This window comes from Vespula pensylvanica, chromosome 2 (genome assembly GCF_014466175.1).
Source record: "Vespula pensylvanica isolate Volc-1 chromosome 2, ASM1446617v1, whole genome shotgun sequence".
Classification (NCBI taxonomy): Eukaryota; Metazoa; Arthropoda; class Insecta; order Hymenoptera; family Vespidae; genus Vespula; species Vespula pensylvanica.
The window spans coordinates 2,539,194-2,556,693 of NC_057686.1; the positions used below are offsets into that span (position 1 = coordinate 2,539,194).

Sequence of the window (17,500 nt, forward strand, 5' to 3'; positions counted from 1 at the left end):
AGAGAGAGAGAGAGAGAGAGAGAGAGAGAGAGAGAGAGAGAGAGAGAGACGATTGTCACCATTGATTTTTAGAAGCGGTCTTTTCACATAATAATTTTTACAAAACGGTTCATTTAATTCTTTCGTAGTCGTAGAAAAATTTATACAAAACGAATTCTGTCTCTTTCTGGCTTTTTTCCTCTCTCACCTTTTTTTTTTTGAAAGAAAAAAATATTAAAAATTAAAAATAAAAATAAAAAAGTATTGAAATAATTCCCTTTGGAAAAGAGAGAAAACCAGTTAAAAATTTCTGTAAAAAAAGTTTCAATTCGATGTTTAATCAAAGGTACGATAGTTTTTCTTTTTTTTTTTCACAAAATATAGTCTCTCTCTCTCTCTCTCTCTCTCTCTCTCTTTCAAATAATATTAAAACATTAACAAAAATAAATAAATCTTATTGAATATTTTTATCGCTTATCAGAGAGAAAAAAAATAATTTCGAATAAATATATTAACCATATATCTGTTGGAGTAAAAAGTAAAATTATTGCTAATGATAAAAGGAAATATATAAATATCGTTGGTATATTTTAACGAACTCTTGGAAATACTCGAAATATCTTCGAAAAGAGGAAAGGAAGAAGGCAGAGGGATAGGCTGCCATTCGGAGTGGATTTCGTCGATAAATAAGCTCGACCGTTGGCTATCATATTTCTTTGTCGTGTCGTTTGGCCGCTATCTCTCGCGTCGAACAGAAACGGCCAGATTATTTATGATCCCCCAAGCACGATTTATTAAGGAATCGATTTGCCATACTCCACGGTCAGATTAATTTTTATTTTCGATCGATACGATCTGCGTAACGCCGTCTTCGTTATATCACTTTTCGCTCTTCTTTTTGTTTGTTTGTTTCTTTTTTTTTTCTCTCAACGTTATAAAAATATAATAACGAAAAATAACGCAAAGAGAGAGAGAGAAAGAAAGAAAGAAAGAGACGTTGTTATGGTTGGAAACATTCTTTAGTTTATTGAAAATTTTATTTGAAGTTGAAATACGATTAGAGAAGAACACGTATACCTGCACTTTAATGCTCTATACTGTAGTATTTCCTTTGTTAATTTATACGATACGAAGTAAATTGTTAGAGGAATTTGTTGAACGAGTCAATTACCGCGCCATTAGGAGCCTTTCGTGGAAAGAGAATCAACGAATTATATTCAGCAATATGGCACCCACATGGCAGTACACCTCCTTTTCACCTTTTCGAGAGATATAATTCGCCATTTGAGAAAGTCTAGTGAACTCGTCGAGAAATAGAAATTCTATTTCACTTCGTTTGAGCTCATGAAATTGTTCCGGATAACAATACTAATTAAGATACAACCGAAGCTTATTTCGTCTAAATAATATAACAAGTATTAACATTATATTTATTTGTCTGTGTTTTATAAATATGATTAAAACGTACGATTCTAAAATACAATGGATGATCTACCGACTCGTTTCAATATTACGCGTTGATTAATTTCTAATGCCTTTGTATTTTCATTAAACTATAACGACGAACCTAAAATTATTTTTCTTTTATTATCAAACTCGTCTTACAAAGAGAATCTACTTGATGGAACATCTCGAATAAAATGGAAATTCTGTATGGCCCATTAAATTTTCATCATATAAGAGTGTTCAATCCTTTTGATATAATGCAACGAGAAGAGTATAAGAGACGGACAGAGAGAAAGAGAGAGAGAGAGAGAGAGAGAGAGAGAGAGAGAGAGAGAGAGAGAGAGAGAAATATAGCGACACAGTGTACGCGTATCCGAGGACTCATTAACCTAATGAGTACTCGACGCTAAACGTAAAGGATATTATTCCTGGCTTTTAGACAATAATCTCTCGTTATCGCTTCGGGAGAGTTTGCTCTCTGTTAATAACAACGATCTACAGACTAAACGATCAAAATTTAAAAATTACTGTAGAAAATTTATTCGAGAAACTTTATTCCCTTTCGTTCTGTCACATTTCTTCTTCTGTTCTAATTTTTTCTTTTTCTTTGGCGAAGAATCGTTCATGCCGTTGTAAATCTCATTGCAAAATTATTTTTGCCTTTTATTAGGAATTAGAACTGCTGTGAGTTTGTGACTCGGTGACTCGTCGAATATTTTTTGAAATTTGCGTTAACTTTTATTAAATAAAGTAATCAAATCTCTCTCTCTCTCTCTTTTTCTCTGATTTGATACGTACATAGATTCTAAAAGTGACGACTGTTAGTTTTTTTTGGCCAATAACATGATTTATGTAACTCGATTCGTTGCGCCGAGGTTCAGGTGTAAGCGAAAAATATTCGAAGTCGAAATTCTTCGTATGCACATTCGCAAAATCTTTTCTTTCCAATCCTTTGTTCTTTTTTGTTCTTTTTTTTTTCTTTAGTTATTGCAACAGCCTGACCTCCGTTCGATGTGGCTCGCTGTGTCAGCTCTTCGTCGATTCGATTCCGATTTACATCTACGATTTGGAGGCGTGCATTTCATTTAGAAAATAATAGTTATCTACTCATACGAAATAATGATAATAATAATAATAATAATAATAGTAATAATAATAATAATAATAATACAGTAGTTCGTACAGTCTATCGTTTCGATATAATTCTAACAACGTCATAATTATTCTTGTCTTTGATTTCTTCCGATAAAAATCGAAAGTGATTGCTCAAACGATATTTTCAATTTGTCAAATTGAATGTTTATATTATTAATTTTCTAAACGATGCTATTGTACGAGAATAGAATTCTTATTTAACTTGACAGCAATCCTTTTAACAAGTTTATTGTTTTCTTTTTTGTTTTTTCGTTTTCTTTGCTTTTTTTTGCTTTTCTTTTTGTTTTTTTAGTTAAAATAAAGATCGTGTAAACGCAAAGTACGAAAAAGTTAAGCGTATTCTACGCCTGGGGATTATTATTATACCTACCGACATAACCAGGTAGAATGTAATTTATGGTTAATTTATGCTGTATATTCTATCGCGCGAGGTATACAAAAGATAATATTCGCGCGCGGGCACGAAGATAAGATACGACTACCGAGAAATAATAACGTTAACGAAGATTCATTCACAAGGAACGATATACATACATACATACATACATATATATATATATATATATATATATATATATATATATGGTAAAACGAAACAATTAATAATTAAAAACTTTTTGAATTAATTTAATAATGAAAACGTTGAATAACAAGTTCGATGTATCGAGGTAAACAACCTTTTTCTTTTATATTATGTTTTAATGACATTTTATGTCAATAAAATGTAATTCATCGTAATAAATGATGTTAATAACGTTTAACAAAGTTTATAAGGTGAAAGAAACGACACCGTTGTTTATGTGAAATTTTCACAAAGGTATGAGAGAGATAGGATGTACCGAATAGCAATGATGATATATATGAGGATTTATGATATTTTCAAAGATAGATCATTGCCGTGAACTAGTTACGATATTTATTATATGAATCATAAATCAAATATATTATATCTTCGTTCGTACATATTACATTTCTCGTATTTCCACGTCAAAATTTTATATAATAATAAGTAAATACGGAGAGAAAAAAAGAAAGTAGTGAAACAATGTGGATAAGATGACAGCTTGATTTTAATTAGACGTTTGATAAGAACGAAACGAAACGCGGCATGAATGTAGCATGAAATAAAGTATTCAACGAAATATAATCAACTGAAGAAAAAGAAAAAGAACAAAAATAAAGAAGAAGAAAGAATGCGCACATACACACAAAAGAAAAAGAGTCGTTGAACTATACGTTGAAGCTCAAAGTCAATTTACAATGTTAATCTTCACCTCTGATAAAAATAATTTTTATAACGGGATTTCGTTGAACGAACGGTGCAATTTTTAACGAAAACTGAATCAGCCGATAGGGAAGAAAATATCCAACGATATGAATGAGTAAATAGACAAAGTTTTAATAGATCAATGAGTAGAGTGCACAGGACGATTTGCAAATCAATATCGTTTCTCCATTGCTATCGAGATAAAATGTTTAATCTCGATCTTGTCAAAAAAAAAAGGAACAAACAAAGAAAAGATAGAAAAGAAAAAAGAAGAAAAAAAATATTATTTTATCTCTTCTATTATTTTCTTTCGATACAATTTTCTTAAAATAAATGCAATATTTCTAAGTGGATTTTCTATGCAGAACGTGTGACTTTATCTACTGGAGAAAACGAAAAAAAAAAGAAAACTGAACGACCACGTACTTTTCTTCCTTTATCATCTTTATTTCAGTACTTTTATTTTATTTTATTTTCTCTCTCTCTCTCTCTCTCTCTCTCTCTCTTTTTCTCTCTTTTTCTCTTTTTCCATTTCGTGGTCGAGTAAATATTGACAGTCCTTGGGAATACTTAGAGTTTCATACGAGAAATCTTTATACGATATATCTGTACCAAGAAACGGGAATGAAATTTTCGTATTTGAAATATTGTCGAAAATTTACAACGCTATATTATTTATTTCCCATTACGTTTCATTTCTCTTCCTTCCGTCTCTTTTCTCCTTTACTTTTCTATTTCATTTTCACTTCCAGTTCCTCTATCTTTCTCTCTTTATTTTTTCCTTTTCCTTTTCTCCTTTCGCAACCATCTCTCCCCGAAATCCTTCCCTCTTTTGGAGGATTAAAATATTGAAAGGTCGCACGCGGATTTGAAGGATGTCGGTAGACGAAGCTGAAGCAAAACGATAAAAAAAAAAAAAGAAAGAAAAAAAAAAAGAAAAATGAAAAGAAGAGAAAAGAAAAAATTACAAGCTCGGTCAAAATTCGTTCCTGGGGACGATCTTTTGCGTGTTTTCCACTCGCACGAATAGCGTAGACGTGGTTTGACGGTTCGGAAGGAACGACCGTGTTATTTACATATATTACCAAGGAAAAAGAGGAAGACGAAGACGAAGACGAAAACGAAGAAGAAGAAGAAGAACAAGAATAAGAATAAGAATAAGAAGAAGAAGAAGAAGAAGAAGAAGAAGAAGAAGAAGAAGAAGGTGGTACCCGGAGGACACGAATTTATGGTTCGTGCAAGTTCTCGACGGTCTCCATTTAGAAATGCTCTTTCTGAAAAGCGTAGCTTTCGTCTCACGAAAATCATCCTGACTCCTCTCTCTCTCTCTTTCTTTCTCTCTCATTCTCTCTCTCTCTCTCTCTCTTTCTTTCTCTCACACAAACTCACTCTTTTCACCTTATTCTTTATCCGAACGCTACGTTGGAAGAGAGGGCCACTCGTGCGCGGCCAATTCAGTTAATTTTTCCGTAGTGGAAGCCAAGAAGGCGATTTTTCCCGCTCTTTGCCTTTCTAGATCTCTGTCCTCCTCCTTGTCCACCCCCTCCACCTTCTCCTTCTCATTCTCCTCCCTATCTTCCTCCTCCTTCTTCTTCTTTTCTTTTCTCTCTTACTTTTCTATCAACCTCATCCCCCTTACCCACTCTTTCTTCTTCTTCTTCTTCTCCTCCTCCTCTCTCAATCCTCTTAATCCTCGCGTTAACTTTTTTCTCCTCTCAACCCTCTCCTTCCTTTTCTCCTTCGACGAAGTAGTCACGCCGCGTTCACCACGTATTGTTCCTTGAAAATCGTCTTCGTAGAAGTAGGTTTCCTGTTATTTCCTTTTGTTTTCTCTCTCTTTCTCTCTTTCTCTTTCGCGTTGTCGCACGTTGTCTCTTTCTTTCTTTCTTTCTTTCTTTCTTTCTTTCTTTCTTTCTCTAGATCGTTTATTTCTTCTATTTGAGAGGTTAGAACCACGTCAAGAGATTCTCAAGACGAATGAGAAAGAGAAAAGAAAACGTTGAAATGGTCGACGGATCAAGAGGATGACTGTTTCTGACCGGGTGAAGAGGGAGGAGGGAGAAGGGAGAAGGGAGAAGGGAGGAGGGTCTTATATCTTCCAGTTATTATAAATATTAAATCGATACAAGCAAGTAAACGATAAAACGATCGAATTTTAACGATAAAATGATTCATCTTCGTTTGATTTTCGTTTGTTCGTTCATTTATTCATTCGTTCGTTCATTCATAAATTCATTCGTTCATTCATTCGTTCGTTCGACTTTTGTCCTACAAGATAAATTAAGAAAATATTTCTGTAGTATTACTTGCACATTACGCTCGTGGATTATTTCTCTCTTCTTTTTTTCGTACATCTGCGACATTTCACACTTTATTTAATAATTATTATTGAAACTAATCCAATGTATCGAATCGATGTAATGTATTTTTGACGGTGTTACGTGCCATAAGATCAAATATAATGCTAACATTGTTATACTCGTTAATATCGAAAGATGTTCTCACTTTGACGTCGAAACTATTACTGTCTTTATATCCTTGATCGAATGTTTAAGATGGTTTATTATTTGACGTACTAAGGACGACCATCGATTATTTCTAAGAATTTAAAACAACATATGAACGTACGTATGTACGACCTGGAATGAAAAAAATAAATAAATAATGAAAGTTGTATCTATATGAATCGTATCCTGGTGTACTACGATGTTTATGTATGTCTCTCTCTCTCTCTCTCTCTCTCTCTCTCTCTCTCTTTCTTTCTTTCGACTTTGGTTTCAAAGACAACATTGTTTGTATCACGATATCTTCCCATACTATTTTTGCAAGACAAGACGCATAAATTTGTCTTTATCGGACGACATAATGAATGTATAAAATGTAATAATCGTGCATTAATTCAATCAATTAGTTGAAACATTCGTATGAACGATCGAGAATTTCTTATCTTTGTAAATTTGTAGATACTAATTTTGCAATCGTATAAGAGAATCCGATGATTTATTTGTACGTCATTCGTCTTATTGTAATGTTTGTTTGTTAGGTTTGAAACGAAGTTTTAGAAATTTTGGAAAAATTTTTTTTTTTATAAGAGCATACATTTGTTATAATTGCAAATATATTCTACGTGAAAGAAAAGACAAGTAATTTTTTTTCCATGAAAAATTTTTTTTGATAACGTTTTATTTTAAATATCCGATATAATGATAAGAAAATCATCGAGAATCATAATTCTTCTCTTTTTTAAGTTATATTAAACGTTCGTAGTAAAACCTATCATTAAATTCATTTCCATTATATACATCACTTGTGTCTTATTGCATATTGCAATTATGTTAATTTCGTATATCCAATATTTAAACTCTGATTAATATGTCAACACTTTGTAAATATTCTTATCTTATTCTCTTTTCTTTTTTTAAATGAAGATTAATTGTTTTATTTATGTATATATATATATACATTTTTTTATCATATTTCGTAATGACTCGCCGATATATACTCAAGACAGATAAAACTTTATCTTACTTTATCGTTTCGTAATGAGGATATAACTAATGAAGATATGTATATTTAATCGTAGAAATCTGTATCTAGTTATCTATTTCTACTATATATTAAATATGTACATACCTGTTAAATTGACATGATATGTTTGAAAATAGATACAGGTAAATTTATATTACATATAAAACAGAAAAAGAAAAATTTAACAATTAACGTTTCCCTAACAATTGTGATTGTAGTTATTACAAATCAAAAAAAAAAGTAAACAGAAAGAAAGAATAAAAAGAAATATATTTAATCTGCCATTTTAAGCTCAAATATACATACACACACATACACACACACATGTATATGTATATACACAAGATAAAAAGCTTTTAATAACAAAAGAGGGAGGTTTTTCTAAAAAGTTGTAAATGCATTAACAGCGTCACTAATTCTTTTCGCAAGATTGCAAAATGTTTAACATACAAAAAATATTTAACATATATAACTACACCACTGATTTATAAACTAGACGTTCTTCTCCCACTCTAACTAATCTACTCGGTACCTTTCCTCTCTCTCTCTCTCTCTCTCTCTCCTCTCTCTCTCTCTCTCTCTCTCTCTCTCTCTCTCTCTCTCTCTCTCTCTCTCTCTCTCTCTCTCTCTGTCTATTTGTTTCCTTTTTTTCATGGTTACAGATGTATGTAAATGGTAACGACGTAGAATCGTCGTCATTCGTCGGTCGACTTTCGTAACGGGACATACCCACATAGTTCGTCTCTATATATATTTATATATATATACACACACAATAATTTTGTGCATAAGTGTTAATCGAATAAACGAAAAGATAAAGTTAATTAGATTCTCATAGTTCGTTCGTATAAAGGAAACGTATAAGTATAAAATTGTGTCTTTCTTGTTTCTGAACTGTTCGTTTATTGCGAATTAAATAAATAAACGTGAATATAAACAATTAAGGAAGTTATACACGTACCATACATATTACATACATACATACATACATACATACATACATACATACATACATACATATCCGTATAATCAGTGAGAAAATGTCCGACGTAGAAAATAAAATCAAAGAACATTTCAAGGCCCTCGTACCTAAATTGATGAGTTATCTGCGCGATGATTATTACAAATACGAGTACGAGTTGGAACGACCAAACGATTCTATATTTTTCTCCGGTACATTTTATATGAGGATAAAGTTTTGGATTAATGATAATAACGATTTCCAAAATAAGAATAAAACGAATAAGAATAAGGAGAAAACAATAATCATGCGATTAGTCGCAAAGACGCCAATAACGACCGAGGCAGTGCAACAGTTAATGAGAGCGAACGATCAATTTTACAACGAAATTATTTTCTATCGTAATTATGCAACGGAGGGCGATAATATTCCAAAATGTTATTACACCAACGAGAATGATCTCTTCGGAGCGACCTTGGTTTTAGAAGATATAACTACTAAAGGTTATAAGATACATCCGAAAAAGGTCGATATACCGTTAGACGATATTCTTCCTGTTATGAAAGAAATCGCTAGATTTCACGCGAAGGGATACGTCATGAAGGAAAAACATCCCGAAAAATTTGTTGGATTTATCGAAACAATCAAGGAATGCCGATACGACGCTAACGATAACGATCCGAACAGTCATTATGTTTATTTATTAAATCACGTTACCTGTAGGCCCATAAATTATTTGCGAAAAATTAATTACGACAATAATTTTTGCGATAAACTCGAGGAATGTTTGAAAAACGCTTATCGTAAAATATTATTGAAAACTATCGAACCAGTCGAACCATTGGCGGTATTATGTCACGGTGATCTTACGATTAATAATATGTTATTTAAAAAAGATGAGAAAGACACGCGAGTGATGCTGATCGATTTCGCTTTAATCCGATATGGATCGCCTGCGATCGATCTTTCGACGTTTCTTTGTCTCTCTTGTTCGAATCAAGTCAAATGCGAGAACTTACCAATAGTATTGAGGACCTATCACGATGAATTAACGAGATGTCTAAAGGAGAACGGTCTTACGAATTTAGAGAAATATTCATTCGAAGCATTTTGGAACGATTACGTCGAACATGCATTATTTGGTTACACCGTATGCTCTTACTTTTTACATACGCTTATGAACGAAGATCTTCCACCATTACCCGACATCTTGAATAAGAAGATGGAAGACTTAGCGAACATAGTCATCGAATCTGGCGGTGATAAAATCACGATAGCTTTGGCAAACATTTTAATCGATTTGAAGAAACTCGGATGTTTCAACAAAATTTTGTCATAATTCTATCGAATGTTTCGAAATACTAATTGATTGTTTGATTAAGTGATAAGAATTATGTGATAAAATGTGTTTGTCAATGTAGTAGATAACAATGAGAGGGAGATGATGATATCGATAATTGATAATATGTCCGTCAAGAACTCTAGCGTCAAGAATTTTTCACTATGTTTGTCGTACTTTTTTTAAGGTGTTTTTTTTTTCTTCCTTTTTCTTTTTCTCTCTTTTATTACTACTCGTTGAGAAAAATGTTCGGAGAGAGTTTCACGAAGGGGATAATAAAAAGAATAAAAAAGAAAAAAGCAAAGACCAAATAAAATTAGAATCTTTTACAAATTTTTATTATAAAAAAGTATCGATATTCGCCAATCTACTTTTTTGTCGTAGAGAAAGATAGAGAGAGAAGGAAAATGAAGACTTCAAACAAAAAAAAAAAATAGAAAAAGAAAAAAAAAAAGAAAAAACTCGTTTAAAAGTTGACGGCCACGTCTATCGAATACATCGAACAAAGCGTTTTACCTTCGGGATCAAAGTAAAAAAGGAGAAGTTTGAGGACGCGCAAAAATTATTATTCTTTCGAACGTAGCGATAGAGGAGACTCAAGTTGGTATCTGCCTTTCAAATAAAGGCGTACCCGTGCTTTACCACCGTGGTTACCACCGTGCTTCGAGGAAAAAAAAATAAAAGAAAAAAAATAAAAAAAAGAACTTTGTCATTTCCATATATTTTTCCGCGTGCGTCTTGGCGCGCGCGACTCGTAGGAAATTCGTTTATCACGTCGTAGCCTGAATTTCAAACGGGCTTACCTCCCTTCCCGCCCGTCAAAAATTTCCTTTACCTTTTGCTATGAAAAAATAAAAAAAATAGAGAGAGAGAGAGAGAGAGAGATAGAGAGAAAGAGAGAGAGAGACAGTGCAACTCCTCGTTCAATTTTCTTACCTCTTATGTACGATCATATTTGCGAACGAGTTGAGATAAACGATAAGAAGTAAAAAATATATGAGTTTGAGAGACAGAGAGAGAGAGAGAGAGAGAGAGAGAGAGAGAGAGAGAGTGAATGCATTTAAGATTAGACATCAACAAGGGTGAATATTAACGTGTAACGATTTTAATTGTAAAAGTGTTGGTAACTTATCGTGAAGTTTAGCTACAATTGTAATACACGTAGAGAAAACACGAAAAAGCACTTTCGCGAGAAAATTTCATTACATCGTAGAAAATCGAAAGTATTATATGTCTGTATGTAAATATGTATAGATATATGCGTAGTATAGATACTTACTTATGTACGTATACGGACATAATATATAATATATAATAGATATATTATGTATGGAGGTGCATTCTGGTGTAGCCTTCAAGCGTGGTATCATATTCCATAAAATCGAGTCTACGTGGTGGATACATGCATACATACATATATGCATAGATTCGTACGTACGTAGTTGTACGTACGTACGTACTTATATATTGAATGCAATTTATACGAGGTTGCATCGATCGACGTGATATCGATATCACAATAACGAGGAATTGTTCCTAATGAGAGAAATTGGATATACACGTTGTAGATACTTAGAATATCATCGTAGATAGATTCAAGGGAGACTGATTTATGAAGATTATTAATATTAATATAATATTGATTTTATGATTATTCAATATAATTATTCTATATATTTATTCAATATATATATGTATATATATATTTATTTATGTACAAGAGTTGAAAAATTATATGGTCAATTTGAATAATAATATTCTTATGCTTTGGTATCCCTGTATATTGTTTCTTTGTTTTCTTTTTTTCATAAATAAATTACAAATAAATTTAATGACAAATTGTTTCTTATTACTAACAATTGTTTCTTTATTTTTTTTTTTTTTTTTTTTTAATAAGTTACAAACAAATTTAACGAAAAATTGTTTCATTACTAATAATTCTTATTGTCGGACGATTTCTTCTTTTTTTTTTTTTTTTAAAGAATAAATAATCCTTTTGATAATTGTTCGTGCAATACCAATCGTTCGCATCATACTTCTAAAGAAGAAGTGTACAAGTTTGATCGTTAAATTCGAAGAATCCAACATTTTCTACGCGTTGCCGACAAGTTCGAGAACTTTTTGAGAGGTCGAAAAGAGTTTAACGATCGCTGACAAGTAACATACGGATAGCTCTACCAGAAAAGGAAAGAGAGAGAGAGAGAGAGAGAGAGATAAAATGAGAGAGAAGGAGAGTAATAAAGAAGTACAAGTATCTAAGAGAGTTAAATTTAAAACGAAAACCTGTAGAAACAGTTCAATCGAATGTTAGTTACGAATCCGTATATCTCTTTGGGTCATTTTCTTTCTTTTTTTTCATGTTTCCAATATATTTGCAATTTAAAAATTATTACCCTTTTCACTTTACTATTGATCCGAATATATAATTAAATAAAATAATTAAACTCGTAATATTCGTTTCGATGAAGCAAAAAAAAAAAGAAAGACAAAAAAAAAATTACGAAATAATTATCCTATCAATCGAGAAGTCTCTCGAAAGAGTCATATTTCAGTATTTCAAAAAAAAAAAAAGAAAAGAGAAAAAAAGAAAGAAAAAATGAATTATGACGATTAAAATTTAATACGTTCCAATATTTATTACTTTAATATGAAAAAAGGAAGAGAGAGAGAGAGAGAGAGAGAGAGAGAGAGAGAGGGAGAGAGAGAAAATATTCTCTGAATCAAATTATATAATAAAATTAACGAAACAATTATTTTATTAGGAAATATAATTTTATACGAGTAACGATCGGTCGCATAGAAGTCATGGAACAAAAGTAATATTTTCAAAAATTTCATTAAGAAATAAATAGATTTATACATACATACATACATACGTACATACATACATACATATATACACACATAAATACATACATAAATACGTAATAACGTCGATCATTTTTATTTTAAAAAGGATACGAGCAATTCTTTTCCTTTATACTTTAACGTTTTAATTTGACGAAGGGTCATTTCGTTTCTTAAAGTAGAAAATATTTTGACAACAATTGAGAGAGACAGAGACAGAGACAGAGAGAGAGACAGAGAGAAAGAGAGTAGAGTTGGGCGTTGAAGTCGCGTGCTTCAAGTTTTAAGATGCAATATTTCAGAACAGCTAAAGAAGAAGAAAGGAAAAAAGAAGAGAGAGAGAGAGAGAGAGAGAGAGAGAGAGAGCCCTTTAATGCGACAAAGCAAATAACCTTCGGTCTAAGAAGATTGCGAGGGAAACAAGGTCGACCAAGGATGCGAGTGCGCTGTTGCAGAAAGAGAGGCAAAACTTACACGCCCCTTACTACTATTCTCCCTCCATTTTCTCCCTACACCCCTGTAGACTTCCTCCCTTTCCACAAGTCTCGTTCTACCCACGCAGAATCTTGATAAGCAAGAACGGCCAGATAAATAAATTTTTCCTCTGCTCTGTCTCTCTTTCTCTTTCGCGTATTGCTCGAGTTCGTATTGGAATTTCGTATCGAGTGTTGTTTCTTGTGTCTTGTGATCTATATTTGAAATATCTTTAACAAATGTATTATTTCTTGGAGATGTGTGATTTATGATCGTTCATATATTAATATATATATATTCTTTTATATATATATTTTTTTCATTTATATATGTACATCTTTTATGTTTTTAATATTTTATATCTGCGCGGGAGAAAATATTTTTGGTTTGTACGAGTTGAGATCAATGATTCTAAAGTATCCATTGAATATATATATATATATATGTGTGTGTGTGTGTATGTGTATATATCTTATAGAAAAAAAAATGACAAAATAAAATAGTAGGAAATAAAACGATACATTTTCCGCCTGTGTATATTTCACACCTTACGATCCCTTCAATGTACGAATGATCGATGATTCGAAATAAAAAGGTATCCAATAAAAAGGGAAAGGGAAATATACGGTAAGAGGAGGTGGAGCCTTATTTTGCTGGCAGATCGAAATATTTTCGACGCGACTCGTGACAAATAACTTTGTTCCTAATCCGAAATTAATTCCGTCCTCCTAGTTGTAATTTATCGATCTTAGGAAATAAGAACAAAAAAAAACAGAGAGAAAGAGAGAGAGAGAGAGAGAGAGAGAGAGAGAGAGAGAGAAAGAGAGAGGGAAAGCGATGTTTCGGCACGCGAGCGCGCATGTAAAGAACCTAAGGAAAACCTTGGATTACCGATAACGTTATCATTTTATCTTTCGATATGGTTGATCGATAACACGAAGGAAAGTATTCACGCTACTTTAAAAGGGGAACAAAACGACCGGTGATTACCAGCGAAGTAATAAGAAAAAATTTGGATATTGAATCAATCTGACGCATACATAATGTGTCATTGTGCCAAATGAAAAATGAAGTTTCCTATGACAAGTCTTCCACTCGTTAGATCAATCAATTATTCCTCGCTATGCGAGGAATTTATAATGAAAATGACTTTTATTTCCTTATCACATTATATAGATATATAAATACATACATACATACATATATATATATATATATATATATATATATATATATATATAAAGATGTAGACACACGTTCTACTATCAACTATTTAATGAGTTCGTTTATATCCATCAAAGTATACAAGTCAAAGAGTACAAATCGAATAATATTATTTTGACATCAAAGTTTTTTTGAATAAAAATCAATGTTAAAGAAACACATCGGTTAACTGGACGATATATCACGAATAGTACTATCGAATATGTACTTCAAAAAAAGGATTATACCTTTCTCTCTGTCTATCTCTCTTTTACTCTCAGACACACGTACACGATCTCTCTCATTCGCGATACGTAAGTATGCAAATGCAAGAGTACATTTATCTCGGCACCACGCCCATGTATTTCCTGGGAGCTTCCGGACGCATTGTCGGTAGCGAATCGAATCCCCACACCCCTAGTCGAAGCTACCACCCTCGTACCACCCTTCGAGAGCAAGCACACCCCCTCTCCAACTCCCTCCCCTTCTTCATCCCGCGGAATCCCCGTGGTGCCGCCACCCCAGTCCGATACTCCGGAGATTTACGAGCAAACTAGCCTGCTCCCCAGGGCTAATAGACCGCCAAGTTATGGGCCAATTCAATTTAATTTCGAAAATAAACAACCGCCGACGGCGACGTAGGTCAATTTATTCCTAAATACCGCGAACCACCCACGAGATACGCTAGTCCTCATTCTCTATCTCTTTCTCTCCTTCAGGTTCTAATCTCTTACTTGGGTCCAGTCGTACCAATAGACTTATGGACATAGAGAGAATAATGGGTCGTGTCTTGTTCCATCGAAAATACGTATTATTCGATATAGTTATATAAAAGAGAAAGAAGAAGACGAAAAAGAAATAGAAAAAAAATGACGAATTCGAATTAATCCTCCAAGATTTTGATAATCACGTATCAACCCGTATTATTACCGTCCAATCGATACGCCGATAAAAAAACAAACTTTATTGAAACAATTAATTCAATCGTAATAAACATACGTCAATGGTATCATTCAATGATGTCCGATAATAATTTTATAATAATAACTATTCTTTCATTGTAATCGTTCGATTTTAATTAAACTTAATTATGATAAAAATACGGTATAGATGATGTAAATTGATGCAATTATATTTTTTATTATTTCATAAATCGAGCTCGACGTTATCTCGAACGAAATTATATCGTTTCCGATGTTTCCTCGTTTCGTTTATCTCGGATTGCAAATTAATAATCGATAAAAGATTGACAGAAAACGTATCGAGGGAAGAAAATCGTGTAAATGCGAAAGACGAAGAAGTTTTGAATTCATGCCTTCGATTATAACAAAGCCATGTTTGAAATAGAAGCGAATAGACAATTGGTTTGGGTATACTTGTTAAGGAAGAAGTGGTCCAAGTTTAATGAATTTCCGTGCTCTAACTCGTTTCGAGGCGTGAATGATCGATGCCTGTTAAACCATGAAAGGTTAACACGATCTCGCACTCTATTATTTCCTTCTTCTTTCTCTCTCCCTCTATTATTTCTCCCTTCTTCTCTTTCTCTCTCTCTCTCTCTCTCTCTCTCTCTCTTTTCATCTTTTTTTTAAAGCTTCGTTAAAAAAAAATTTTTTTTAATTAAAAAAAAAGAGAAGATTGAAAAATGAAAAAAGAAGAAAAAAAATAGAGAAAAAAGAAGTTGCATCAAAGGTTATAAGTAAGTCAGTAAATATATGAAAAATCGAATTTGTTTGACAAATCGAATCGGTGTAAAATTCTGTGACAAACAAGCGCACATTCAAATATTGGCCAATCGCGTCCGCGTTCATTTGAACAAACTAAAATTCGAAATTTTACCCATTGGGTACCCATTTAAACGCGTACACATCTCACAGTTTACACATTTCATTTAATCGAAATGTTTTATCGGATTAAATTTTTTCTCTATCTTTCTCTCTCTCTCTCTCTCTCTCTCTCTCTCTCTTTTCTTTCTTTCTTTTTCTTTTTTTTTCGGAAAACCCGACCATACTCCGAATGACCGTTCTAATTAGAACGTCAAATAAATCAGTCGAATCGCTGCCACTAGAATTATTATATGTAGGTACTTATATCAAACGTAGACCAAGGTGAACCCTTTTTCGCGAACTTACTGTAAAAGTTTTGCTTCTACTACTTCCTCTTCTTCTACTTCTACTTCTATTCCTTCTTCTTCTTTTCTTCTTCTTCTTCTTCTTCTTCTTCTTCTTCTTCTTCTTCTTCTTCTTTCTTGATTCTGTGAGAACTTTTAATTAAAAGCTGCGCCTCTCCCAAAGACTTACGACGTTCAAATCGAAGAGACATTTTCTCTTTTGATATTATACGATATATATATATATAATATTTATAAATAAATATAATATATATTATATATATAAAACTTAAATGGTAACAAGGGTAAAGCAGCATATCATTCGAAATCATCTTTTAATTTTTCTTTAAAATATTTTCAATAGTGTTGCTACTCCTTTTATGGGGTTAGTTCGAAGATTAATGATTTATGATAAGTGAATTTATGATAAGGACGTGTCTCATCCCTGTCGAAAACAAAATTAACTTTCTCGTCTCGGCGGTCTTTCGTCACATGGTGAATATTTTATATTAAGACACTGTGTATGTATACACACACGTATATATATATATATATATATATATATATATATTCATCTACTTGACATTATATATCAAATATCAAATTCAATATTTAACAATATTTATTAACAAGATAGATGGTATACTCAATTTAAATAGGTTCAAGGTTAAGTAAGGAATTTTAATTGATAATGATACACTCTGGTTAACACAAATATCATTATAAAATTATTTACAACAAAGTATATTCATATTCCCACTAGATAGATATATCAACTGCAACCTAAAATGCATTTCTACAATACATACAATCGTATAATACATTCAACTATAGTTTCATGTATTATTACATCATCGAAAAGTTATAATTATTCTATATAGAAACTTTTATATACGTATATTCGCGAGCAACTTACTTATCTGTGTTTTGATATTGTTGTTGTTCTTGTTGGTTTTTGCTTTTTTTCTGTTTTTTTCCTCTTTCTTTTTCTATTACATTTTTTTTTTTCTAACGTTATTTTAAAGTATAAAAGATGCAGTAGAGAGGGAGTTATTGGCTGTCTTGTAGATTGGGTCTTGGATACGAAGAGCATATTCCACTCTAATCACATCGTTACAACGTCGTGTTGATCATCGCACGTGTAATTGCGTCCCGAGACACACTATATATCCGGCGTTACGCAGGCTTCTCTCT

The 17,500-nt window shown here is 32.3% G+C and overlaps 2 protein-coding genes across 3 annotated transcripts in view; one reads left to right on the forward strand and one right to left on the reverse strand.

The window, feature by feature from the left end:
* Nucleotides 1-17,500, reverse strand: part of LOC122627246 (zwei Ig domain protein zig-8-like) — a 304,977-nt gene that overhangs the window by 127,011 nt on the left and 160,466 nt on the right. The window lies entirely within an intron of this gene.
* LOC122627245 lies at nucleotides 8,139-11,356 on the forward strand. Its single transcript, XM_043808249.1, has one exon. It carries the CDS (start codon nucleotides 8,416-8,418, stop codon nucleotides 9,673-9,675), a length of 1,260 nt encoding a protein of 419 aa, XP_043664184.1. The 5' UTR covers nucleotides 8,139-8,415; the 3' UTR covers nucleotides 9,676-11,356.